This window comes from Adelges cooleyi, unplaced genomic scaffold, assembly GCF_023614345.1.
Source record: "Adelges cooleyi isolate 19-005CV unplaced genomic scaffold, UGA_ACOO_1.1 ACOO_flye_CR_arks_rails_tigmint_CR_PRNA_376, whole genome shotgun sequence".
NCBI lineage: Eukaryota > Metazoa > Arthropoda > Insecta > Hemiptera > Adelgidae > Adelges > Adelges cooleyi.
In genome coordinates this window covers 13620466-13648130 of record NW_026096053.1, presented here as the reverse complement: position 1 = coordinate 13648130, position 27665 = coordinate 13620466, and the positions used below count along the sequence as shown (strand labels likewise).

At 40.4% G+C, this 27665-nt stretch overlaps 1 protein-coding gene across 1 annotated transcript; it reads right to left on the bottom strand.

Annotated features, from left to right (window-relative positions):
* Positions 1 to 423: 423 nt before the first annotated feature.
* On the bottom strand, positions 424 to 22890 carry LOC126840795 (dynein axonemal heavy chain 5). Its single transcript, XM_050576741.1, has 63 exons — positions 22816 to 22890; positions 22555 to 22692; positions 22387 to 22485; positions 21939 to 22311; positions 21693 to 21853; positions 21500 to 21625; positions 21167 to 21439; positions 20785 to 21103; positions 20491 to 20714; positions 20283 to 20430; positions 20025 to 20206; positions 19760 to 19966; positions 19490 to 19686; positions 19278 to 19425; positions 18907 to 19033; positions 18593 to 18844; positions 18367 to 18527; positions 17897 to 18085; positions 17632 to 17827; positions 16371 to 17568; positions 16133 to 16297; positions 15919 to 16071; positions 15049 to 15418; positions 14755 to 14979; positions 14497 to 14669; positions 13958 to 14324; positions 12957 to 13290; positions 12308 to 12465; positions 12117 to 12235; positions 11059 to 11569; positions 10826 to 10971; positions 10574 to 10764; positions 10232 to 10512; positions 9922 to 10162; positions 9650 to 9855; positions 9420 to 9583; positions 9228 to 9350; positions 8971 to 9163; positions 8780 to 8910; positions 8563 to 8711; positions 8318 to 8487; positions 7811 to 8260; positions 7399 to 7743; positions 7104 to 7319; positions 6530 to 6795; positions 6289 to 6457; positions 5897 to 6208; positions 5671 to 5827; positions 5464 to 5594; positions 4961 to 5405; positions 4774 to 4895; positions 4498 to 4666; positions 3890 to 4042; positions 3604 to 3830; positions 3376 to 3453; positions 3121 to 3315; positions 2943 to 3044; positions 2804 to 2884; positions 2660 to 2739; positions 2445 to 2601; positions 2164 to 2376; positions 1908 to 2060; positions 424 to 1358 (listed from the first exon to the last, which is right to left on the bottom strand). Exons 1-63 carry the CDS (start codon positions 22888 to 22890, stop codon positions 972 to 974), a joined length of 13971 nt encoding a protein of 4656 aa, XP_050432698.1. The 3' UTR covers positions 424 to 971.
* Between the last annotated feature and the right edge of the window lie 4775 nt (positions 22891 to 27665).

Here is a 27665-nt window from a genome sequence, read left to right as displayed (position 1 = left end):
GCTAAAAATATTTAAGTAATTTTATTGATAAATATTTGGCTACAATATATTAACAAAACCATGAAATTGAAACAATAATATGGGGGGGGAAGGGTAATTTCTCTTCAAAAATAGGTGGAAAGGAGCTAAGATATCATTGCTATTTTTTTTTCTTTAAAACTGTTTTGTTTTTCAACTTTGATTTGCTGTTATGTTATTATACCTTCGACAAAATGTTTAAATTGTGTTTTTAGCCATAGTCTTAAAGCTTAAAATTTTACTGATGGTCGACTTAATAGATAAATAACTAAATCAATGTAGATCAATAACTTTTAAATAATTTTTTTTCAAAAATAAACTTAGCTGTTATTGTATTTAAAAAAAAATGTAAAAGTCTGTAGTTACACTTTTCGAGGTAATCTAAAAACCCGAATTAAACGGGTATAAACAAATTTATTGTCAATAAAACTATTTATATTTTATACATACTATTTCTTCAATACATTAAAAAGCCAAAATGAGTCTTATTTATTATTTAAAAATATTGTTACAATAATCATCTAGAAATGGAAATTTATTCATCTTTAAACTATTGGGTTAACCGTATTTGTTGTATTACCTGTATCAGGGGGAGGGGGAATCATCGAGTTTATCTACTATTATCCTAAATATTTTCTATGGCCGGGAGTCAGTTTAAAATTTGCAAAACACTTTACAGTAAGATTAAAATCTGTCCCAGTTATCAGCCATCCTTATCTCTTATCAACCCTCTTTATCTCTTATCACACATTATTATCTCTCATCATCCATTCTTATCAGCCCTTCTTAACTATTTTTATAATCAGGTGTTTTTAGAATATGTCCAGTGTGTAATGTTCGGGATAGGAGTGGATGGGTGCCGTAAAACTTATTCATGATTCATTTGCTTCTCCTTGAAGAGTAAGACAACTTTTAGTACCCCCTCCCCCTAGATATTAAATCAAGTAAAGTTATTATTTAATATCGCACAGGAGGGCCACCCCTCTCAACGTCCAGTGCCTCGGATTGTTGTCGGTTTCGAAGTCGATGGACCCGACATACTTTAGGTCGGTCCTCTGCGGTTTCCTGTAGATCGGACACTCGTACAGTTTGGGGTCTTTGCCGGCGGTCGTGTTGATGGCGAATATATAAATCACCGGCATCTGTTCGTACAGCACTTTCGGCTTGCTCTCCACCAGCTTGCCCGTCTTCCTGTCCAGACTGGCGCCTTCCAAAAACATGCCGCAAACGTACACGCCTTCCGGCGGCGAATCGCTGAGCTCTTCTTTGTTGTGTCGCGTTATCAGATTCTGCAGCACCACAGAATCCAGCGCCCATCCGCGGTGAGCTCTGGTCACTTCCTGCGTCATCAAGTCGCCGTAAACAGTTACAAGAAAAGGTTATTATAATATTATTATGCGGATTAATTAACCTATTTTATAAATAGACTAGCTTATCATTAACCCGTTATCAACGATCCCTTATCGACTAATTACTAATCATAGCTTCCTTATCAGTTATACCTTATCAATAAAATCGTTACATTTCGACAAAGGCTTAGTGATAAGAGAATATATAATTGAATCGGCCATTTAGAAAATTTTTATTTTTAGATTTATCAAGTTATTTATGCGGTCAGAGTTAAGTTTCAGTTTTATTTTTTTGTTAAATCGACTCTTTAGCTCAGATGCGGCGCCGAGAAATAGTAGGTTTTACAATGATGAATGATATTTTTCTATTGACCGTACACATCAATCTTACACGGAAGGTACTTTATGCGGCTAAAAATTGACTAATAGTTCAACCCCTTTTCCTAAAAATCCGGGTAAAATACACAACAAAAAAAAAAAAACCGTTGACTACGACAGCTGTTATCGTACGCTATTAAACGCGATAAATATTCCACTGACTTGTCTCATGGCCGTGAGAAATCCTTGGGGATTAAAGAACCCGGTCATCCAGAAGACGTTCGGTCGTCCGCTGATAATCCATTTTCGGAATTGATTGTCGCGCTCCAACAATTCGGTAAACCAAAAGCCCAACGTTGCCGATTCCCAAGACACCTTTTGTGTATATATAAAAAAAAAAGAATGCAAGAAAAGTTGTTAAAAAGACTTATAAGTCGTTGGTTTTAGCCAAGACAATCTCGCCGTTAAAATATTTTACCTTTTGCCACCTTTGTGGAATTCTAGCGTCGTACATAGCGTCCAGACTCTCTCTCAGCCCTTGGCTCATGACTATGGTACCGTCTATAGCCAATTTCAAATCGCAAAGGGTTTTCCGAACGATACCGAGTACTTTCTTGACCCTGTCTATTTCTTGTCTCAGGAAAATGTTCATCGGCAGCAATGCTCCCATCCTCTGCAACGACTCTTTTACCTGCGCACAGACCCCATATCAATAGCACTAATCGTGCGATAACTTTTCAACTTTGGCTCGAGACTCACCTCAAAGTCTTTGTATTGTTTGGGTAACTTCTTTAGCATGTCCTCGGCCAGGTGATAGACGACGCTTTCCCGGGTCTCTCCTCCACCGCCACCGCCTTCTTTGGGCTGAACGCTCAGTATCGTATCCAAAATTCCTTTGGCAGTGTTTATTTGATGCCTGACAATATAATAAAAGGTTCTAAACGTGCCAGGTGCTTATTCGGTGTACGACTTACGTAATGTCTGCGTTCGAATGAAGACCAAACACTTCGGGCGAATCCGTCACAGGTAAACTATTTATGTAGTCGGTGCAACCCTGTGAAATTGCACCCCCGAGTTTTAACATCATCTTCTAAAATTAAAATAAACCATCTATTTACCTGAATGTTTCTATTTGAGGGCACCTTGTAACCCCTGTAGAACTCGAATCCCGGCCTTAATAGCACATCGCAGAACCACACCTATAAGTACAATAAGTATAGTATATCAGGTTAAAAACCGGCCATTCGGATTGCTCACTTGAGTGAAAGTGATCAATAATCTCTTATCGAAATCGTCGGTGACTCTGCCGCCGTATTGTACTTCGCCCAACATATAACAAATGGTCGGCCACGAAACTCCCTGCCAAAATTAAAACCGCAATCGAGCGCTGCCAGACAACAATACAATATTATTGTTATTATTATTATTATTATACCTTTTTTGGGTCCATGTCGTCCAGGTGATTTTGCACGAACTGCACGCTGGCGGCGAAATCCGCCTGATTGAATTCGTACGGTATATTCCAACCCAAAGGGCCAAACTTTCGCCTTTCCTGTACGATAGTGTGGAGAAAAGCTACGGCGTAAAGGAGAGTCGGCCATTGTGGTTGTGCCGAATAGTCTAACATGTCCTTTGGAGAAAAAAAATCCGAGTTAGGTAATGTAACGATCGACTCGAATCAATGATTTACTTGGCTTATGTTCTGATAGGTTCTTTTCATACTGGCCCGAATTCCCTGAGGTGGTTCGTTGGTAAATTTAATAGCCATCTGTAAAATAACAATACAATCGTTCACAGTACTCGTCCACTCCTAAGTATTAAAGTCGAAATTAAGACTGGATAGGTGCCATAAGACATGATAATTCAATATGTTCCTACACGAAGACGAGCAAAATGTTTTAACGATATTCATATATACTTGTAGAAGCGCAATGGGAAATTGCGAATGGACTTCGGTGGTTATCCACATCCGGAAACTCGGATGTATTTCTTCGGAATCCGACAACGCGTCCATTGCTTCTGTGCAAAAAGGAAGTGACAAATGCATGTTTTGCAACAATACCCAACCGCCGTTGGCTATGCTGTCGGATATCAAATTTCTCGCGTGGCTTTCCTGACCTTGGCCCATGGACACGGAACGTATTTCTAAAATAAAATAGACAAACTGTAATCTGAATAGTAATAAAAATAGTTAACGGCCGTACGCATTTCTTTTGTTTTAGCCAACGCAGTGATTTGAGGAGACGGATCGGAACCGATCGATAGAATGCAAACCAGCGGCGTTTGTGGTTCAGATTCTTCCCAGGTTTTCTCCAAATCCAAAATACACGCTTCTCCGTATTCCGGCCCTAAGGAATCTACCGGAAACAGTTCAAGGTTAAACCCAATTCAAAGACGTTCAAACCTTATCATCCCCATTTATCGTTATCTACTATTAACATGAATATATTCCGTTACCGGGGGGTCAGTTCAAAATTTTCCAAATACTTGCTACAGTAAGATTAAAATTTGTCCCAGTTATCAACCCTCCTTATCTCTTATCACACATTATTATCTCTCATCATCCATTCTTATCAGCCCTTCTTAACTATTTTTATAATTAGGTGTTTTTAGAATGTGACCAGTGTGTAATGTTCGGGATAGGAGTGGGTGGGTGCCATAAAACTTGTTTATGACCATTTGTTTCTCCTCAAAGAGGAAGAAAACTTTCAGGACCCCCTCTCCCAAGATATTGAATCAAGTCATTATTTAATATCGCACAGGGGAACCACCCCTCTCAACGTCCAGTGCCTCGGGTTGCATTTATTGTTACCCATAATGTATTTCCGAGATTGCGAAAGAGTACGATCCGGACTCCACGAACGGATCAGTAACAACTTCCGGAATACGTCGAGCGATTTGTTGTAGCCACAAGGTATGTCCTCTTCTTCCGGTTTTTCTTTCTCGTACCAAACACGCCAGTCTTTTTCGTTTTGTTTTATCTTAACAAGACGAGCGTGCAAAAAAAAAAAAATACAAATTACAAATTTGCTGTTTATCAGTTTCGATTAACTTATACGACCAATAACGTTGTGCAGCAAACACTCACTTTGTTTAAAAGATTGGAGAACACGTTTAACTTGTGCAGTTCCACTAAGTTCAGCCAAGTGATGTCTAGTATCCACCGGAATGGTTTCGGAGTGACCGCGTTCAAGTCTAAAGACGCTCCGCCTACGAAGAACCGTTGGTGGAAATTTAAAATCAATATTGTCGTCAACATATTTTGTATTTGTTACCTTTGATGAAAGTCATGAACTCTTCGTGCGTTATCGTTTGTTTGTAGCAATCGATTTTCATCGCCAACATGAGCGTGAAAAGCGGCTTGTGCCGTTCGTACAGACTTCTCATGGTGAACTTCCACACCTCGTAGGTCAAGTAATGTAGAATGTTTTGTATCCGTTCTTCCGTTATGGAACTCCTGGTGGATTTGTTTATGGAGTTGTCGAATAACATCAGAAACTGTTTCAACGAGTTTTGATACATGACGTTCACGTTGCTCATCTCGACGATTAAGAAATACAGAATCGACCCACGTGTCGCCACCGCTCTGAACTCTTCTCTGGCCTTCATGATTTTGATTTCAGTCTGTTCGGACACTTTCAGTTTGGCGTTGACGGCTTCGGCGGTGGCTTTGGTTTCTTGCAGTACTCGTATCAGATCTTCGTCGTCCACCAACGAACCCTAAACGAAAAACACATTACTTGTAGAAGTTGTCAGTAAGATGCATGCATGTACTTACTTGAATGGAAGACAATTTGTGCAGTAAATTGCTTTCGAACTCCTTCATGGACCGTTGATTTTGTATGACGGATTCGAACAACGCTACTCGTTCGGCTTCCAAGTCGGACTTTTCCATCAATATCACTCGGCCTAAACACGTACAAATTTGTCTTTTTTTAGTTACTTACTAGCGGGAGAAGAGGATTTAGCAGAGGATTATAATTGCCTAATAGTTGATCTTCGAGTCCTTGCATGGTAACGGTGAAATCGATAATCGAAGTCTTGGCGCTGATCTCGGGCGAGTAAGCGGGATTTGGTAGTTTTGTCGTTATGTACAACACAAACCCTGGCATCACGTCTGTTTCTTTGTCGCCGACAACGACCTGTTGGGCACAACATTTCATTAAGTAATGCAACTCGGCGGTGGTACGATCGACGAATGGATTTATTACTTTCTCTATAGATCCCGATTTGATGAAATTTTTCTCGAGCACGTTATCGATCACAGGATCGAGCTCTTCACCAACGTCTTCTATCAATAAAGGTCGGCCCAAAGACAGACAGTCTTCCAAATGCGTGCGGAAGTACTTATGATTCAACGACGTTATCTGCAGTTCGTTGGACGACTCTTTGTTCTTTATCCACATTTTCCCTTGGTTTTGTGGGTCGATCAGTAGTGGATACGAACTCGACTTGGTCACTATTAAAGCGTTTTGTACGGACAGTTCGTCGTTCGGTAAACCTTGCAACGTCCATTCCGAAACCTAAGACCGTTCGGTGGTAATTTTTACAAAAAAAAAAAATGATACTTTTTTAACTCTTGCAAAATACAATTAATACCAACCATCGAATTGTCTATCAACATGTTGATTATGTTGAGCTTGGTGGTAAACGGTACTTTTTGCGTTGTCAATATGTTCATCCACTTTTGAACCAGATTTGCTCTGAACTCTTGATTGTAAGGTCCGCAGTACGATAAAAATCCGGTTGCCAACAAGACGTCGCCCACAAGTCTGTTATGATACGGATGACGTTCAATAAATCATATAATTATGATTTTATTTTTGTAAAGATTTTTTATTTACCGTCCGAGTTGCTTTTTGAAATCTTTACTCTGTTGGGTCCACCGGATCTTTTCCCCTCCTAAACCGTTGATCAGGGCGGTTGCCGATGTCATTTTTCTCAGACACACGTTCGCCGCGTCGGTAAGTCTTTGCTTCTCTTGGACAGCCGCGTCGTATTGACTTTTCACTTCGTTCAACGCTACTTCTCTTTCATGAAGTTGAAGCTCCGCCTTAGATAAGTCGTCCATTGCTATGGACAGTCTAGCTTCTTGCAGCGTCAGATTAGCCTACGGTTAAACATTAAAATCGAATAAACTAAAAAATCAATCAATTTTCCCTTGAAGGAAAGATATTATATCACAAACATGTCTTATAATCAGCTGGTCATGTATGTTTTTAGATATGATGAAAACACCTTCACTTCCCTACCCTCCCTCCTCTCCCTTCTCTTAACCTCTCCACTGATGACGCGACATCTTGGCATGAAACCGCCGAAGCAAATTTTGCATTGACCCCCAGCCAGAAGATATATTCATGTTAATCATGTATTCATATAGTATAAATGAAAATGTTTTGTAATTTAAAAATAACGTACTTTCAGTGGTAAGACTTCTTTGTTGATGCTATGAAAGAACGCCATCGCCTTCGTCCACGACAGCAAACCTGCTACATCACCGCAAACCCTTTTGGCGGTGTCCATATTGTAATCGTCCATGTTGAAATACGGCTGCAGTAGTTCTACCATTTCGTTGGTGATCGTATCCTTCGGGTAATTTTGCAATTGAAGTAAGAACGTAGTACTTGCCATCATCTGTCAACGTAAGACATAATCCATAAGAATATGTCATCTTACATAGACGACATAAATCGAATCAAGTTACAATTTATACCTTTAACGATTCGGGCCATGACGGTTTCGGACATCTCACTGTCGTGTCGCTCACGACCGGATGAACTTTTCGTTGGAATAATATCAAAACGCAATCCATTATGCGCATGATTAAATGCGGAGGTCTACCGAGTTTACGAACCGTGGCTATGTGCGCCGGTTTTATAGTGTTCAGCGCAGACTCGGCTTCCTCCAACGCAGGTCTTGCCGCTTCTAGTTTTTCTTCAGCTATAGCTTTCTCTTTGGCTATGGACTCGACCAGAGCTTCTGCTTTCACCTTGACTTTCATCACTTGGTTTTTTACTATTTCGGCTTGTCTGGCTCGATCGGTCACCTCGACAAGTACCTGTGTCAAAAAACGGTTAAACACTTACTTGGTACATTGTCCCAATCAGAACAGTCCTATCACATACGGTTTCTGCTTTTTGAGAGGCGTACGCCAAGTCCTGTTCCATCACGTCCAAGTCTTTCTTGAGTAGTTCTACCGAAATGGAAGCTTCTTCTAATTTTGCCAGCCCGGTGTCCATGCGGTGAGCGCCCTCGCCTAATTCCTTCTGCTTCTGGTGATAGATACTCTTGTATCCACCGATGAAGTTCAAATAGGACTTGGGCGTCACGTGAGTGGCTCGGCGGAATCGCTGATAATAATCACTAGACGTATGATCTACAATGTCTTGGATCGTGCCCATGGCGTCGACCAGTTCTCTTTTCACTCCGGCTGTGCACTCTATGTCGAAATCTAATAAAAAGTGTTCGGCCACCTGAACGAGAGCGTCCTTGGGCCATGGTTGAAACCAATCGATTGTGCAACCCGACACAAGCGCTGGAAATCGAAGCGCTCGGTTTCTGAACTTTTCTCCCACCTGTAAAAGTTTTGCTTTAGAAAATCTCTCAATGCCAATTTCACACAACCAGCTTACCGGGGAAAAGCAAAAAACAATATGAAGGTTTTGACACGTCCTGGTTAAAAAGTAATCCATTATAATTTCATGGTTTAGCGTTCGTTTGGAATTTTCTCGTCGCATTATAGGAGTCAGTTCAGATATTATTTCTGACTGTTCATCCTTTGTAAATAAATTGGTTATTCCGCCTGTAAAATATCGTAGACTTAGTTTTTTTTTTAAAAGTCCACCATTAAAATTAAAATTAAAAACTACAATTTTACCCGAAGACAATATGTTGTTCAAATATTCCAAAAAACCTTCTTCTTTTATGTCCAAATCAGTAAAAATGAAAGTCGTTCCTTTAGCTTGAACGCCACACGTTCTGTACAATAGCTTAAGATCTTCCAAAAAATTTGTTATGTTGTAGGACCTAGAGAAATAAATGTACTCACAATTCCCAGCTCGAGAAACTTGATCGAACATCTCGTTCGTACATACCTCGTTAATGAAATTTGAAACGTTTTGTAACCAGCTATGAACGAAGCTAATCTGGTCAAAGACTGCTTTCCTGATCCGCCAACGCCCACTAACATTACATTACCACGAGGATGGCGTATCACTCTCGATATCTGAATACAATCATGTTTTTTAAACTTTTTGCTTACATAACCGTGTTGTTTGACAATTACTTTGACTAGATGGAAAATGGCGTCAGGAAAAAACACCAGGTCCATTCCGACGCCGCGGACCATTTCGTTAAACTGAGACAAAAACATTTCCAATCGTTCCCTCAGTTGAGCCTCTTCCATAACCGGTTCATAGACCTTGGGCAGTTCCATGTCGGCTTCTTCGCCTTCTTCTCCCGTAGGTTCGGGTGCATCTCTTTAGGAAAATAGCGAGATGGTAAAATAATACTATATGCTATAGATGATATCAGAACCCGTACCTCATAAAATCAACAAAGGGAGGATCGGACACGAGCAAGTCGGTATACTGTACACCTAATCTCGCTTCGACTACATTCTTGAGTTCTGCGTCAAACCAATTTTTGTCGGTAGCCGAAGTGAATCTAAAAAATAAAAACACCGTTTATATATTTTGTAATGTATGCTATAAGTGCCAATGAGTACTCCTTTACCTATCGGAAAAAACTCTAGTGGTCTCGTGTTTCCATAGCATTATCAATATTTTCGCAGAATCTATGACCGTGCTCAACGTTCCGACCATTCCTTGCCAAATCCGAGACAAATCTCTCAAGCTGAAAACATAATGGAACTTTGCTGGCGTGGGCAATAAGGTCATCTATAAATAAACGACAACATAACAACAACGATAGCCTTCACAATCAACACACAATCGTTCTCATACTCTGGTTCGATGCCAAAGTTCTCTGGTGATGGGTGTAAGCTTCTTGACCAAGTTTCGAATTTCCAAAGGAAATCCTCGTTTCGCATTGTAATGCGCTTCGCCGACGACGCGGAAGATCTTATCAATCGACGTGTCCGACGGCATTGTGCAGTTAAATACACTGAATTGGCGTTTAAGTCTCGAAGGTATGTCATTTCTTCCACCACCTACGAGCAAAATGGTTCACAGAAAAATTGCTTTGAAAACCAATATCAAGACAATCTGTGTCCTACCCGGATGAACCATAGCGCCCACGAAGAGTATATCGTTTAACGTGTAAAACTCTCCTGGTTTTTCCAAACTATAGAATCCCTTCATGTCCATTGTTTGCCGGACTATTTCGTTTGTGATTTGATCTCCCCATTCATTGACTTCGGGCAAGTTTATGTCGTCGATGAACACTATCATTTTAAGGCCACCCGGCGGACCGAAAGTGTTTCCCAATCTCTTTTCCACGTAGCTCTCGATGGTTTTCTATGTGTACAAACACTTAATTGTATTCAAAATATTTTTTTTTTAACGTTACCTTCCATAACGCATTACCTGAAATTGATAGGGACTCGTGGCCGAAGAGAAATTGAACGATCTGTTCAAATAAAGATCCGCCTTGGAGATTTTCATGTACGATTTCATCATTACCGTTTTTCCAGATCCTTGTTCGCCGATCAATAAGACCGGTTGCTCTTGTTTGGCAATAGTGTTTATCAGATAAGTGATTCGGACGCTTTCCAGTATCGGAACCAACACTTGGCTGTAATCAGAACCACTCGATGTTTCGGCTTGTGTGGTCGACGCCATGACGGTATTCCAATGGTCCCATTGCCCTGATAATAAAATGTATTTCTTGAAGTCTAAATCAAAAAATGTCCACCTAGTTCATACTACCTTCGTCGGTAACGAAAAAATCAAAGACTTGAGCGTCGGGTTGTGCTGTTGACGAGGGAAGGTCCAATACCGAAGCAAAATTGTCATTTAAATAGGTATGGAATTTTAACCTATCCGCTGTTTCCAGCAAAGCTCCTAGTCCCCATACCAACGAGAATACGAATAGACGTTGCAGATGGATTTTACTGGGTCTGAAAAGTATTTAATAGTATAATCGTTATAATGTTCATTGTAATATTATTAAAAACTCACAACAAGTCGTCTGGTCTCATTCGGTTGTTTTCCGATTCGCCTTCATCTTCTTCTGCAGAGCTACTATGACTATCGAATTCGTCTTCTTCCTCTTGTTTTTCTTCTTCCGGTTTCTTCGGAATTAACCCTTGCAGCAACAATAGCATCTACAACAAGAGTTTTGAATTAAAGTGGTTTTTTTTAATAGCAAATTGATTCTAGATGGTACAAATGCTTCACTTTTCTTCGCTTACTTGTTGAATGATGTTGCACTGTAAGACCTTCATGGTCATATTTAAATTTTGCACTGTCCAATTGTAGACGTTCGCAAAAGTGCTGTCGAACAGACGACGGAACAGTTTTGCTTCACGTCTATTTTTTTTCTTGAGCCAAGCCGCCACCACCGGACTCCAGTCCAGCCCGGACGAACTCATATACACCATGCCGTTGCGCGAAACTGTCGCCGGGGACGCGTTATCGATGTTGTGAGGCTCGAAAATGATCTTACAGTTTGGCGCCATCGGCAGTCTGTCGCCGTTGGCCAACGTCAGCGTTTTGTTGTCGTCCAACACGGAATTCAGATTTTCTATCCATATACTGTCCACGGGTCCGTCCAACACCAGCCACACGTGTTCCGATTTTTTCAACTTCAAAGTCTTTCTCCACAACGCGGAAAATATTCCGTCCGTCCAATCGTTAGTGGCCACGTCCAGTCGACCGAACATTTGGGCCGCGGTAATCGCTTTCGGGTTCATTCTCATTTCCCTAAACAGGAAATCAGTTGCAACGGAATCGGTTAGGTTAGGTTGGGTTAGGTTAGGCTGGGTTAGGTTAGGTTTTCAAAATAATACAAATCCAAGATGAAATGTAAATACAGTTCAGATGGGGTCCAATGTGCATATTGTTATTGGGCCCCCACCCGGAGAGGGTGTGTTAGATTTAAGCTTTAAACGTTTAGGTTTAAGCCAAATGTTGAGTGGGTGTGTGGAGCACCCACTCAAACAATGTTGTAATTTTATTGAAAATACACGGCATCGGAAAACTGGGGGGAAGTAATGCCTCGACAGGTAAGTACCTCCCCAGTTTTACTATGGATGCATGCGCGGAAAAAAAAAAAAAAGGTTTTCAAAATAAAACACAAAAATTCGTGAGAATTGTAGCTATTGCCAGAAATGTATAAGCATGCTAATAATTTTATGATTTGGTTGAATAAATTTAGCTCGACACAAAAAAATATCTAGTGAATTATCTTGGTCGGACCCAGCCCAAATACATTTATCGCATCAATAACATAATATCAAGTATGTCGTACTTGTGTTGCTCTCCGCATATGGTCAGAGCTTTCATTAGAATTTGAATGCAGCACGTTTTACCGGATCCGGCAGGGCCCAGCGTCATAATACCGTGTCTCACGCGTTGGGTTTCGTACAACTATACGGTACAGTACAACAGAAAGTGTAATTATTCGACAAATTTATAACAAAACGTCAGGTCGTCACTCACTTGAATCAATTTCAAAACCCACGGCGAATGGTAAATAAGTCCTTCGGCTTGCACTTGGCTTTCGATGGCTTCTTCTAGCTCGGGATAGGCAGTTTTTTCGAGCATCTGATTCGGGAACAAGTCGGTGACCAAAGACAAAAATAACGGTTCGTCCTCGTCTGTAGAGAGTAAGGTTAGGTAGGTTATGTTAGGTTATGACCGAATTGCTAGAAACATAATCAGCCGGTCTCCCCATCTATTATTAACATCTGGTTAAATTAAGTAAGTTTCACCATAACATTATTATTGTCAAATTCTATTTGTTATGTTAACAAAGGTTACCAAAGCGGTTACCATGATACCAACGTTTTCATTGGTTATTACAAAATGTGATAACTGATAAGTGATAATATAATTTTATACTTAAAAATCTCAATTAGTTACGAATAATTTGATTTATGGCATTTTAACTTGCCAATTAACGTCTTTTTAACAAGCTGATTTCGGCTGATTAACTCCGCAATCGTTTTAACAACGTGTTAGGGCTAACAAATCTCGATGAAACCCGATTTTCACTACCAACTCATCGGTAAACACAATTAACAAACAAGTCAAATCTAAATGTTGGTGAAATCGGCCGTATATATATTGTAAACACAACGTTGGTTACCTATTAATTTCGAAAGGTTCATGTCCCGGAGTACGCGCATAACGATTGTGCTTTCGGTGTCTTTGTTGTTGACACGTTTCGCGGCTCCCAAAGTCCTCAGCACCGACAAGATGTTCCGAAGCCCGAAGTCGTAGTGCACTTGTTTGGTCAGTTGTTCCTCGCACAGTTTGTACAGCGTGTAGAATTTCCTAGCCAGGGTTATGTTTTCCAGAAATCCGCAACTGGCCAATTTCACGCGGATGATGATTTGCCGGTCGGGCACCATCATGGCGACGGTGCGGAATTGTATTTTCAAATTTTCCGGCAACTCCTTCCGGCCGGCATAGCCCGGATTCTAGAGGGCAAAACATAATAATCAGCCGGTTTCACCCACAGCTATTGTTAAATACACTCTTAACGCACAATGTTAGTTAACAATTCGTTTAAATTCAACGTCTGGTCGAATGAAATAAGTTTCACCATAACGTCATTATTATTGTTAAATTCTATTTGTTAAGGTAACAAAACTAACAGTTGGGTTACCAAAGCCGTTACCCCGATTCCAACGTTCTCATTGGTTATTAAGATAATATGTGATAACTGATAAGTGATGGTCTTTTTTATTGTTTGGCATTTTCTTTTTACGTTTCGGTTTATATAATTAATTTATATAAAAATGTTTAACACATTGTTTAGTTGTATTTTCAAAAATAGTTTGTCATCAAGGTCGTTAAAATATTTTTTTCTATTTTAAGTAGGTAGTAATAATAATTATTTCCATTGTCATACTCGGGACAGGCAAGACCTAATAATATTATTTAAATTACAAAATACAATAAATGATGACATTTGAACCTATAATGCAAGTCTGTGCCATTCCTATTCAAACCGGCTCAAAAATGTCGTATAAGACGACGACGGGGACCTTGAAAACGTCCAATAACGTCGTTACATCGTCATCATAATATCGTTTTTGTTTCGTAATAACAATAATACTAATATCCTAACGGGGCGCGGCGTACCATGGTAATAAATATGCCAAATTCAGGACACAAATCGATTACGTCGCCGTCTGTGAAGGTAAATTGTTTTTTCTTCTCTTTCTTCGCCGACAACACCACGGCTATTTGCTGCGCCGCAACAGACAGCACGGGCAGCTCTATGCGGTTGAACTCGTCGAAACAACCCCACGTGCCGGATTGCGCGAGACCTTTGTAAATCCGCCCCAGCCCTCGGTAATCCATTTGATCGGAACAATTGAACACCACCACGTATTTGGCTAACGTCTTGGCCATATCTTTTACCGTTTCCGTTTTGCCCGTGCCCGCCGGTCCACAGGGCGACCCGCCCATGCTCATGGCCAACGCTTGTGCCAACGTTATGTAACACCTGGAGTTAAAAATAAAAGACATTTTTATCAGATATATTCGGGTCGTATCACCGAAAGTAGTACATTTATGTAAAATTTGAATACTGAAAACAACCCCCTTATCGCGTGAAACGTTTCAGTCGCACAACGACTGACCGTGAAAATTGATTTTTATTTCTCAAAACTACTCGCCTGTCTGTGAGGGGCGTGATAACGAGTCGTTCGGTACAACCCAAGTACTCGTTTTGATAGTTAAAGTTGACGTCGGTTATGGATATCCACGTTTTGTCCATGTCTTCTTTGAAGTAAAACCGACATTGTTTCAACCATTCGAAATCGTTCACCGACCGCACGTTAAGACGGCACTAAACCGTTTTTGTCGGTTATTAATACAAAAAAAAATTAACATAAATATTTTCCAATTCAATCCAGACGATTATTATTATTTACCAATATATCGAATATGTCCCTTTGATGAACGTGAATTGTGATCAACGTCTCGAATTTGGTGCGTTCGATGCGAGTCAGGTCCCTCGTGGTCTGGTCAATTAAAGTGTTCAACAGTTCTAAAAATCTGTTATTGGTGTCGTGCATCTGTTTTCTGTCTGACCTCGCGTGCAACAACGCTATCTCCGAATCCCTAGTCCAAATCATTTGAATGCCCAAAATCCCAATCTGACAATATCACAATTCTCATTATAGTATAGGTTATTTTCCGTTATAAAAATCTATTCCAGTACAAACCTGTGCGGGCATTTTTTCTAAAAACGGCAACAGACTAAAGTTGGAATCGCTCATCTGATGGTTGGCCGATCTGATAATCGAATGAATCGTTTGCTGGGACGTTTGCAGCAAGCTTGTTAGCCAAGTCTCCACACTTCCTTCGGCCCTGACCGCCCTCTCGAGCGGTATGATTTCGCCTTCGGTCGAAATGATGGCCGTCATCTTATTGTACTCGATTTCGTGGAATTTCACCGCTTTTGTGTTGTCGAATATCGACAGCAAATGGTTTTGGATCGTGTGCGAATCCGAAGCTTGGCCCAGAATTTCCAACAAAGCCGGATCGGAAACGAAAAAGAATCTCGGGAACATGGTGCGTTTTCTTTCCAAATATCTAAAACAAAAATGAATAACAATTGCACTATCATTTCAGAACAAATAATAAACTAACGAGTATCCACACCACGGCCGGATACATAGGCACATGTACATGTCTTTATGTTCAAGTACAAGATCCTGGAACTTTTTGGTACTTTTCTCATCTATTATCTCTAATCTCTTGCCTCATATCTCTTATATTTATCTCGAATCTATAATATCTAATATTGTATCTCTAATACAATATCTATTTAATCTCTAATCCATTTTTTTTATTCTTTTTTATCTCTAATCTCTTTTCTCTAATCTAGTTTCTCTATTTTTTTTATCTCTAATCTAGTATCTATGTGTCTTATCTCTAATACATAAACTCTATTTTTTATTTCTTATCTTTTTTCTCTAATCTATTATTTCTAATATCTTATCCCTAATACATTATCTCTAATATCTCTATTATCAATAATGCGTTATCTCATATTTATTTTCTATTAGATTTGTTTATTTATTGTTTTGTACCCGCTCAGAGACTTTTGACATAACTCGAGTTGCTCTTGAAGATGCGGAAGAAGCTGTTTCAACATGTCGTCGCCGACGCAGCAAATTACAACGCTCGGCGTCTCGTGAGCCCGTTGCATTATCTTTTGCCAAGACTTGTCGATTTTACTGAACCTGTCCGACACATAACGATAACGATAATAATAATAATATACCAATAACACCGCCATAAAACCTTTTCGCTTCTTTAGGCAGCTGTTTTGCTATGTCGCCTCCGACGAACACTGCTTCCAAGTACACCCACATGTTTTGAACCAACAACCAACGTTCCAGTATTTCGTTGGTGTTGGACAAATCGTACACCCACTGTTGTATTTGTTTCCTGAACGGAGCGTTGTACCTGTTCGAATCAAAAACCATGTTGTGTATATTATTTTTACTCCCCTATAGACAATACTGCACTGCCTACACACCTGTTCGACATCAACGACCCCAGAATCATCAGGCTGTCTTCGAGCTGGCCTATGGTTTCCGCGGTTGTGTCTCCCCGGAGTAACAATTCACCGCGGTTGTTAAACGTCAAGAAGGTCAGCTCCTGCACGGACCACTCGTTAGTTACCTGTCTCAGTTTCGCTTCGATGTCCTTTTCTTTCATAGCCGAAATGCATATGTCCTCTATGTCTTCTTTGTGCTTGAGCAACGGCGCTTCTAAAATATTTTTAAGACAAAACCCTTCGCTTTCCAGCTCGAAGTTATAGCCGGTGATTTGCATTATCCTCTGCCAATGTCTCTGTTTCATCGCCTTGTTCGCCATCAACTCCAACAGCGGGCACATGTCGTTAAAGTCGTCTATGGTTCTTTTCAGCGCGTGGAACGCCGGCCATTCCTTAAGTCCCTTGGGTAGTTTTCTACATCGGTTTTGGAACTCCATTAGCTCGTTGTTAATTTGTTCGATGTTGACGTCACCCCAAGGAATGTCATAATAACTGCTGACTCGGTCTATAACGTCGTTGTAAAGTTTGTAGAGCTTTTGGAGAAGATTTAGTTCTTTGCGGATTTGAACGAGTTCCGGATATTCCGTGGTCTCCAATCCGAATAGTTCTTCGCCGCTTTGATAAGACTGCAAACGGCGCCACATGCCGTCGAAGCGATTCTGAAACATGATGAGTCGGTCTGAGGCTTCTCTTGGAGAAAGGCCCGGCATCATTGGACCCAACGTCCTGTACTCGTGGCAATACTGCACGCAATCCGATTTGAAGTGTTTCAAATTTTCGGCCAACTCTTTTTGCAGTTGCGGTTGTGAATCTAATAAATACAAGTTCATGTCCATCGCCCGCGTCAAAACTCTCTGCCAACAGTACCGAACGTTGTCGACCAATTCCAAATCTTCCTTGTCCACCGGCAGGTCAAAGCGAGTCAGCACATTAAACGCTTCCTCGATCGGCTCTATCTTGAGTTCCATATCCACTTCGTTTTCGCGAATTTTTTTCAACGTCTCTATGACCATTCGAATGTCGTCCAGGTCTCGGATTTGTCTCTCGAGCTTCCTTTCCATTTCGTTCATAACCGCATACACATAGTCCATTTCACGGTGGTATTTTTTACGCAACAGTTGACCAATGCGGCGATTGCACGACTTCACTTCTATGGTCAATCCGTATTTCAGTTTTTCTACAACACAAACACACTATGTACAGCGTTCTTTTAATTATAATAATATCATGGCATACATACCGACAGACACTAGGACGCAAGTCCCTAGTTTGAACGTATCCGGTTCGAGTTTCAAACGTTCCAGGAGTTCGCAATGTTTCTGTAGGAAGGTTTCCGAATCGACGAGTGTGACCGTCGATAAATCTCGCCTTGCCGACAAGTTATTGTTCCACAGCGTCTTGTAAGGAGCCCAAATGGTCAAAAATTCGGTGAGGACCTGCAGGTCACGAGAAGAAAGTCATGAGCAACGTAACGTGATTACACAACAATAACCGAGAGTGGGTACCGATTTTAAAGGATGAACGCAGGTGGAAAGCATCGAAAGCGCCTTGACGATTTCTTTGTTTTCCGTCACGTGAAAATAAAAATTCCTGTGCAACACCGGAACCGTGAGTCTTTTCTCGGAGGCCAGCTTGTACAGTCTCCGGCGTTTGGCCCTGCCGTCTTCGGGGACGGGCGCTACGACCACCGGACTCTGTTCCGCATCAGAAGAAACAACATTTTTAGAAAATACAGTCTCGCCGCGCACGCTGCAGTCTTTCGCTAACTGTTTCCAATGCTTTTCGGCCAACACCTGTCGTTAGAAAAACACAAACGAGACGCGCACACCAAGACAAACACGTGGACAACACAAAGACACGACACCGACAAACAATTACCACGGCTTAATACATTTTTCCAACGCAATGTTATTGGTAGTTTAACAGAAAAAAAATTGCAGTTATAAAATATTATGCTACAAAAATTTAACCGTACCTTTGTCTTTTTGTTTCCAGACCATTGGCCGACCCCTTTAGCTACGGCTACCATCATTTTTCCCGCCTGCACCATCATCTCTTGGAGTTCACCAATGTCCGGACGTATGACGATCGACGGGATCATCAGTATGGCGTTGACTTCGAAAACGGGACACTCTCCTGGAAATTGTCATAACGACTACGGTTGTTCAATACGGACGTTAACGGTTGGCTCGATCGTTTACCCGCTTCTTGGGCGAACTTCTTCCTTAAGACTTCGATCGAATGCCTCGTTATCTTAATGAGCACGTCGACCACTTTTCGGCTGTAGAAGCGTCTCATTTCTTTGACCGCACTGTTGGCCAACGTGTAAACTGTCGGAGGTAACTCATACGCTGCCAACACGAATGGATTATCGAAAAACTCACACACGGTGCTCCAATCCTGTTGGTTGTCAACACCGTCTTGTTTTGTCGTATCGCCCGTTCCTTGAGCATCTGCTGGTTGTTACATTCATGTGGTAAATAATTCAAATGATAACGCGGTCTGAACGTGTTACCTGGCACACCCTTAAAACTAGGTTCGTGCGTCAACTTTGGTATAGTCACTTTTTCGTTGGCTTGTTGGACGAGATTCAAAACTTCTTCCACGGCTTCTTCGACGAGCATACTCTTGCGGTTTAACTCCTTGGAATTAATACAAATGGGAAATTGTAAAATTCAAAAAACCAATATTTTATTGGAATAGAGGAGACGAATGAAGCAATTATTGAGGAAGATGTCAGATGAGTATGTCCCACTTATAATGAAAGGAAAATCGAGTTATAAGCTGTATCGAGGCATGGTAATTGGAAATGAGCAATAGACAAAAACAATTGAGATGGGTGTGTGAATTAAGAATAAAAAATCATACAATCGACCACACACTCACGATGGAGGCTAAGCGACACGTTTCGTCGGTTCTTTCCAAAAATTCTTCTGCGGTCCACGTAGTGTCGTCATCTGGAAACGTATAAAGTGTGATGTTGTGCATCGAAGAGAGCACTTGAAGTATTCGATTTCTATAAACGTCGTGAACTCTATATTTGAGTAGAAAAAAATATAAAAATGTATACAGTTACAGTTTAAGTATATTGAACACACCTAGTGACCAGAATTTGGAATTTGGATATAGCCGCATTAGTTTCGTCTACGAACGTCTTCCATCCGGCACTAGTCCAATCCAGTTGTTGTAGGCCAGGCGTCAAGAGGTTCAAAAGCCATACAAGCTGAGTAACAAAAAGTGGTCTCACGTCCATGTTGATGCTACTCGACACTTTCCGCATTCTATTTAACATGCACTGCGTGGCAAATAAAATATATATCACAGTACTTCATAGGAATCTCATGGGAAATCTTTATCGTAGTTAGTACCTGTAACGAGTCGCACACTAGAGTGAAATGGTCCTTTTTGAAATATATCGCTTTAGTGATAATGGGAACGGGCAGCTCCATTTTCATCATACAACTCGATTCCAATATGAGTAAATTCATTCTCGAGTCGAAGTTCACATACACCATGTTGGTGGAACTGTTGAATTTCAGCAAATGCTCTTCCAAACAATAATCGATCACGCGGACCTGGACAATGATAACACATTTCATAGTCATTGTACTATAATAATAACATTATACATACATTATGATTTATCCAAATATTTTTTATTTCCTCTTCGTAATCGGACAAGGCCGAAGACATGGTGGCAAATTTCTTCTGCACGTCCGTCATTTCAGGCATCATTTTCAAAACCGGATGACCCGTCGCTTCGTCCATCAGATAGCTCAAACGTTGTCGTAACGACCTCGCCCAGACGATACGCCCTGAAAGAAAAATAATAATCTACATTCAGGATGACTAATAATTTAGCCGACAAGATGATTATTTAGACAAAATTACCCGAAAGAGGAGGATAATTCCTAGGCACCGGAGGGTTTCCCTTTCGCTTTTTGAACAGTTTCAGCGTTCGGTCTATCTGACTCTCGCAATACTTTAACACCCGACTGTATTTAATGTCCATTTTTGTCACCGGTACTTTCGTGGAAATCTGTATAACCGAATAACGGATGATCGTTTGTTCGTGGCACAATAGTTAATAGATAATTACTTTTTCGAATTTGTCAAGAAACTTTATTCCCTGTCCGGTTTCCCATACCGAATTGTAGTTTGTTTCGATGACGTGCGCCAAGCTGTCTTTCAGCGATTCGACCATGACAAAAAACGTCCTATAGTCGTGGTCGAACTCTCTGTTTTTCTGGTCCAAGTAGTCGTACCCTTTGTGCATGACGACTAACTTGGCTTCTTCGAACGTCCTCACGGCGTCGTCCAAAGCTAAACAGGTATAATTGATTATTATTATTATCAGAGTACATATTTTTACCTGCGTGCACGTCTCAAAAACCTTCTCCGAACAAGAGTCCTTCCATCCTTCGCTCGAACAGCCCGTTGTAATCGTCGACCGTATCGAACAACGTGAGTATTTTACCTAATCGATTGCAGAACAAGTCGAATTTGCCGAAAACATAATTTTCCGAAAAACTAAACTGCCTGCCCGCCCCTTGGTGGTGTTTCACCCGCTCGTAAGTCCTGTGGTACAGTCGGTTCAACATAATACATTCGTTTAACTTGGCCACGAGAACCGTCCGGTCTTGCGACCAGATGGTGTCTTTGTTTCGGTTCGTGATGTGCTGTTTGCAGCTCTCGATCATTTGGTTGGTAATCTAAAAATTCCACACGGACATTAACGGAGCTACACCTACAGACGCTTATATCGACCGGCTCACTTTGACCATGAGCGACGATATTTTTTCGGTGGTATTGTAAAACATGGACACGTCGTGAATGAGCCGTACGGTCTGCAGCATCCGGACTAAAGAGTTTCTCATCTTTACCGGATTGTCCAGGTAAAGCGAATGGCAGCATTTCTCCAGCGCCTGGATGTACTTGGAGTTGTCTTTTGCTTCGTTGTAGCACAACGTCAAATGGTTGTCCGTGCGCCGCCACCGGTCCACCATCCGGGAACGGGACCGTTGCAAACAGCAAATGGTCATAATCACCTGGAAAGGAATCATAACCGTATCCAGCAACTCGGTCACGTCGACTGGCACAATACTCACTTCATCCCACGCCAGATTGGCGGCTATTTGTGAAAACTGAGCGCCTCTCTTTTTCCAATATTCCAATTCGTCTTGCGGCCCGCTGGTGTCGCTCTCGTACTGCAGTTTCTCGTCTTCCAGCAAAATCTAACGACGGATCGACGATGCGTTAATCGATCATCCCGACCGAGCGTCATTATATTCTACATATTACCTCGCGGATTCTCCGGATCCAGTTGGTCACGCGCTTCTCCAAGGCTACCACCTCTTCCCTGTTGGTGGCCAATTGCGTGGCTTCTTTGTAAGTGGGCACTCTCGCTATCAGGTTCGTCCCGTCGGCGAATATGTTCGGTTGGTCGCACACTTCTTCGCACACTGAAAGCCATCACGACCACGGTTGTTATTAACGCCCGAATCCCTTCAACCGACACCCACGCGCGCGGTGATTATCTCGATCTACCTTTCAGAGAACTGCAAAACGACCGGAGCTCGGGCAGCAGCTGGCTTTTGATCAGAGGGCAATCCGATTGGTCGTCCCCGAGTTCGTCGCCCGCCTGAGGTATGGCCAAAGCCGGTATGAACACGTACTCGATGATCCGGGCAACGCTCTTGACCAGACCCTTGTTTTCGGCGTCCAGTGTACCGCATATCAAGTCTTTGTGAAATCCTTCTTCGGGCAACTGCTTGGTGGTGTTCAGCCGGATGATGTAAATGCAAATACCGGTCAGGCCCACTTCCCATCCGTCGGTGAGGAACAGCTTTTTCTTTTTGGGTCTCGCCGCCAAGCTTGGCCGTAGCTGAAGCGTGCGGCTGGTCGACGGTTTTAGTTGCACCTGAAACAACAACGAGGCAATTCTTACAAAATATCATTACAGTTTTAGAGCGCAGCAACACAATATGACATTTACCATTTCCAGCGAATCCGAATCGTCGATTTCCACTTCTTGGTAGAACCACATGAGCTTCGGACGGCCGTGCGGCAAGAACAGTTCGTTGATTTGGTCCAGCTGCAAAGAGACGGTTTAAATCCAAAAAAAAAAAAACCCCCAAACATGTCTGTCAATGTTATTGTCTACCATATTCGATTCGAACACATAGTCCATCACGGAATTCCTTGGCAAACCGGTGCTGTCGATGAGCAACTGAAAAGTGAACTCCAGCCGAGGGTCCATTTCGCCCCTTCTGGCTTTTCGTTCGCATTCTTCCCTGCGTCGCTGAAATCAACATTATTATAATTATGGTCATGTTAAAAAGTAGTTGTACTAGACGAAGAAAATATGGTAAGGATTGGACTACTCATCGACTCCACTTTAGTTCGAACACCTTCGGACACTTACTTGAAGAGCTTCGCTCAACGGCAATGAAGTCCAATCGACGTCTATGTCTTTGAGCTCTTGATCGTCGACAAACATTTTTAAATAAACCGGTTTTTTATTCGCCTTTTTATTGGGTACAATTAACAGCTATTATAAAAACAGTCGATGCGAGCAGCATATGTGTGCGCCACAAAGGCAACGGTCGTTGTGTGCTGTGCTTTGAACGACTGAGAAGCTCAGTCAATGTGCGACTTACTATATACATATATATATATATATATATATATACAATACCGCGAAAAGTTTCAAAGACCGTCCACGGTTTATAGCTTTGTTGATCGTATTACAAACGGTCGCATTTAAAAAGCATAAAAAAAAAATTCTCATATAATTTATGTATAATATTTTTTCAACCGACACGCGAACGTCCGTGTGTGTGCACAATGTTTTACGATGACAGTGAATAATTTTGTTGCTATGCCTAAATGGTGTAATGCCTATTGTTCACATCAAAGTCGGCGGCCAATGTAATTATCATCGTCGTCGTCGTCGTTGTAGGCAGTGAAATTAAAATACTTTTCAAGACTCTCTACAACTGCTGCTAACTGCGAGCAACAACGGAAACGAACAAAACATAGAAAATACTTTTAACAAGAACTAACCTGTGCTTCCGAGTTGAGTCGCTTGACTTTGTGCCGGCGTTGTTTTTTACGGTAATACACCGTCGACAACATCATCGGGTCGGGTGTTACTATTGTTAGTACACAACACAGTAATTATTTAACCGTGTCAAGACTTTTGTTGCGCACAAACGGCTTTAGTAAAAGACTTTAGTGATTAATGATCGAAACTATAATATCATACGGGCTCGCCGCACACACCAATCTAATAGTGTGTGTGTGTGTTTCTCCTCGCCCTTCTTTATATTTTACACCTTTGCCGAAGGTGTTTTACCGATCACACTCGAAGTGCACAGTTCCCATGGCGACTCGGCCCAAAGTCAGCACAAACTATTAATACTGCATTCATCGACGGTTTAATGGTTGATGCGGGTTTTCGAGTAAATGTTTGTTTACCAACAAATGTGAAGGGCGCAGGATAGTAGTCCATGTATGACAATTTTAGAGTATAGCGAAAACAAAGTTCGCGAATCCCTATTTATCCCTATGACATAGGAACATGACAAAATCACATCAAGTGTTATTCTACTAAATTATGTAAATATATTTAAACAATCTAAATAATGAAAAATACTATTTGAAGAAAAAAAAAATTTCATAAATGGACTACTACCCTTCTTCCCCTGTGCCCTTCGCGTGTTAACTCGATGGCACCACGCACAGGTGACATAATAGAGCATTGTTTTATCATGGGCCACTGAATATCTCGTATAGGATTTAATGAGAAATTAAAATGTTGTTTTCCATAATGTTTTTATACAAAAACTCAAAAAGTCTAAGTTGAGAGAAGGTAAAACAACAAAAAAAAAATGGTGAAAAATTGAGATCACAACATTGCATAAAAACACAAAGAAAAAATGTAATTTCTTATTAAACCTAGTGAGACATTGAGTGGTTCACGATGAGTTGATCACCTGTATAATATAATACTATGGTTTTATGTATTTTATTAAATCGCTTCTAGCAGCAACAGTATTGAATTTTTACTTCTAATGTATTGGTTAGCAAAGTGAAGAGGTTCACTAGATATTTATTGTTATACGTGGGAACTTAAATTCTTACAAAAATGACTTTTTAAAAATTGCACTTCATACCAGTCATTAAATATATCATAATTATTAATACATCACACATTACTCAACAAAACCTAAAATGTACTACCTGAAATAAGCCAAGTATATTTTTGTTTAAATATAATACTTTTTTCGTTTTCAAGGACTAATATTATGTTTATAATTGATCTTTATATTTAATCATATTTTTTTTCTTCAATATTATTCTTTTCGTTTTTAAAAAGTTGTCAATCAAATCTATAATATAGTTTTAAGTGACCAAATACAGTTTAACGTTTAAGTTTTTTTTTATCTTTCTTCGCCATAATGTTTTTTCAACGAGGTTTTTTTACAATCTTTACTACGTCCCATTTTCTTGACAGCTAACAATTTATAAAAATAATTTACACTAACGCTCGTTTATTATTCTTGTGAAATATTAATTAATCTTTTAAATTTCCGCTCACCTCCAGCCCCATCAGTCATCACAACAATAATTTCTATCATTATCAAAACTGGGCTTTTAATTTCATCAATATCATAGTATTGTAATTATCGAGGTACAATCATTGTGTTATGTACAAAAAGTTAAACAAACAAAGTATCATTTTCAAACACAGTTGTTAGAGGGTCGTCCCTGGCAACATACGGCTAATATTAGACAACCCGCTTGTTTTTTTATTAAAAAAAAGTTGTCATATATATTATAATATAATCCATTATATTAGCGTTTACAATATTAGACAACAAGTCCTCTACCCGCACCACTACATTCCTAGCCTTTAACTCTCGATGATAACTACTCAAAAATAATTTATTCAAAATTGACAATGCGGTGTACAGTTTTGCGCTATCGTTGCAATACAATAGCATAATCCGCCTCCAGAGACCAAATGTTCTACTGTAGTGTAATTGCACTGTATTTAGTTACAAGCCGTGACTATAGTATGTTGTTATTATACCCTTCTTGACTTTGCGTTTAGTGTTAAAATGTACAACAATACAAAGTTTAAATAATATAATATACATCTTAGATTACCCAGGTTAAGTGCTATTGTGATGATTATAAATTATAATAGAGTAAATACCTAGTATACTGATATTCATCATAAAACCCATTTTTAAAAACCCCGAACAAAAAAAAAGTGCCTGTTATTTTTAAGCCGACTATTATTGGACTTGTGACCAAAAGCTCATCCTAATCCACTCGGTATATCATCTTTTTTATCCAATCCGTACAAATGTGGTCAATCAGCCAAATCATCGTCCTTAAACTTCTTCTCACTGTGCATTGTTCTGCCAGATCTATAAGTCACTCCACATATTCGTCTCGCATTGAATTTTTTTTTAACTTTACTATTTTTTTTTTATTACCCCAAATGATACTTTTCCGTTACACGCTCAGTCGGTAAATTGTACATCAAAAGTAAATGGCATATTTTGTTCGAGTCGAACAGTTTAGAGACCGGTGAATAATAATAATAATAATACATAATATTACTTTTGCGTATCTGGTTGAATAGTCGTTGTCGACGATATTTGCATGTACACCGATTTTATATTGTTATACGCTAACAAATAATAATAAAAAGCCATAAAACGAGTACGACATTGTAAAACATGTACCGACAAATTGACTGAACAGCGACAAAACGTATTCAGTTTATAAGTATATAAAGTTTTTTTTCCATTATGACAATATTATTTCCCATCAAACGACTACTGTGCAACCGATACGGCGGCGGTGGGCGTTCTAATATATTATATTACTCGTACATTAATCACACGTTGACAACACAAGCGCAGTCGGTCTTACTTGATCTTGTTCGTTCATATTCGAGTCCTTGGGCTTGGGTCATCTGCGACGAGTAACGATTTCAGAGCCACGTCGAACCGAAGGGGGCGACCGAGATGTTCTACCGTTGTCCTTTGGTCGCTGGCGGCTTGTTGGAAATGACAACGAAAAAAAAAAACCTCCATATTCTTCTTCTTCTTCCGTTCCATTTGTTGCGTGTAAACACAATCGAAAGCGGGTAATTCGCGTGACACTACCGCACACTGCTACTGTGTGTAGATTGAGGGCAACATATTGTAACGTAATCGTCTACATTGTTGTCTCGGACTCGGTGGGTTATACAAGATAAGAAATTCACCATAACACCCGATAATGTGTGTTCTCAAAGGCCCCCCCCCCCCCCAGTAACACACCTATTGCTGCTAGTTGAAAATTAAAAAATGATCATCACAGACCGATTGAACAGATACAAACCGGTGAATTATTGTCGTCGTCCGAGGGTTAATACCATTGGGTCACGACAACAGTCTCGTGTCTGGGTAAAAAAATACAATGCTATGCGCGGTGAACGTTATTATTATATAGGTATAATACAAACGTCGTTATAAGGGGCCGTGTGCAACAGAGTCGCTGGTGCCTTCTTCCGTGATGACACTGTAATAACGGCCAAAAATCAGTATTGCGCCACAATAATATCATGTCAACGGCGGCTTGTTCAAAACCCCAATTTATTGTGATCGAGTCGCTTTGAAATAAACGCTTCGACGATCGACAACACGGTGAAAATATTTTTCGGATACCCGTTAACACAGCTGTCGGTTCGCTCACGCATTTACAACCTAAACGCATTTTGACCAACGGTCAAAGTATAATTTCCCCACTTTTTTTTTTATCGAGGGGTTTTCCTGATTAAAAAGAAAATAAATTTGTTTACAGATTTCCAAGATGGCTATCCACCAAGATGGCCCCACCGAGAAACTGAGAAACTGTAGTGCTCCACAAATTTATCAATAATATTATTCTGATTTACCTACTAGTTGGGTAAACTCGGGGTTTCCTCAATAAACATCATAATATTTAAAATGGAAAAAAAAAAGAAGAGGAATATTACAAAAAGCTGTTTTCTTAAGTAAATTTTGACATTTTGTATTTTCCATATTGTATTATTTTTCTCAGCTCCAAATGTTTGCAACTTCCGAACAACTGAAATGTTAAGTTAATAATTTCAGATATAAAATATATATTTATTTATTTACTATTGTACAACTACACATAGGCAACCGGTTGGTCGAGCACGGTCATGTACCTATTTTGCATACACTACGCCCCTTTAAATTAAAACTT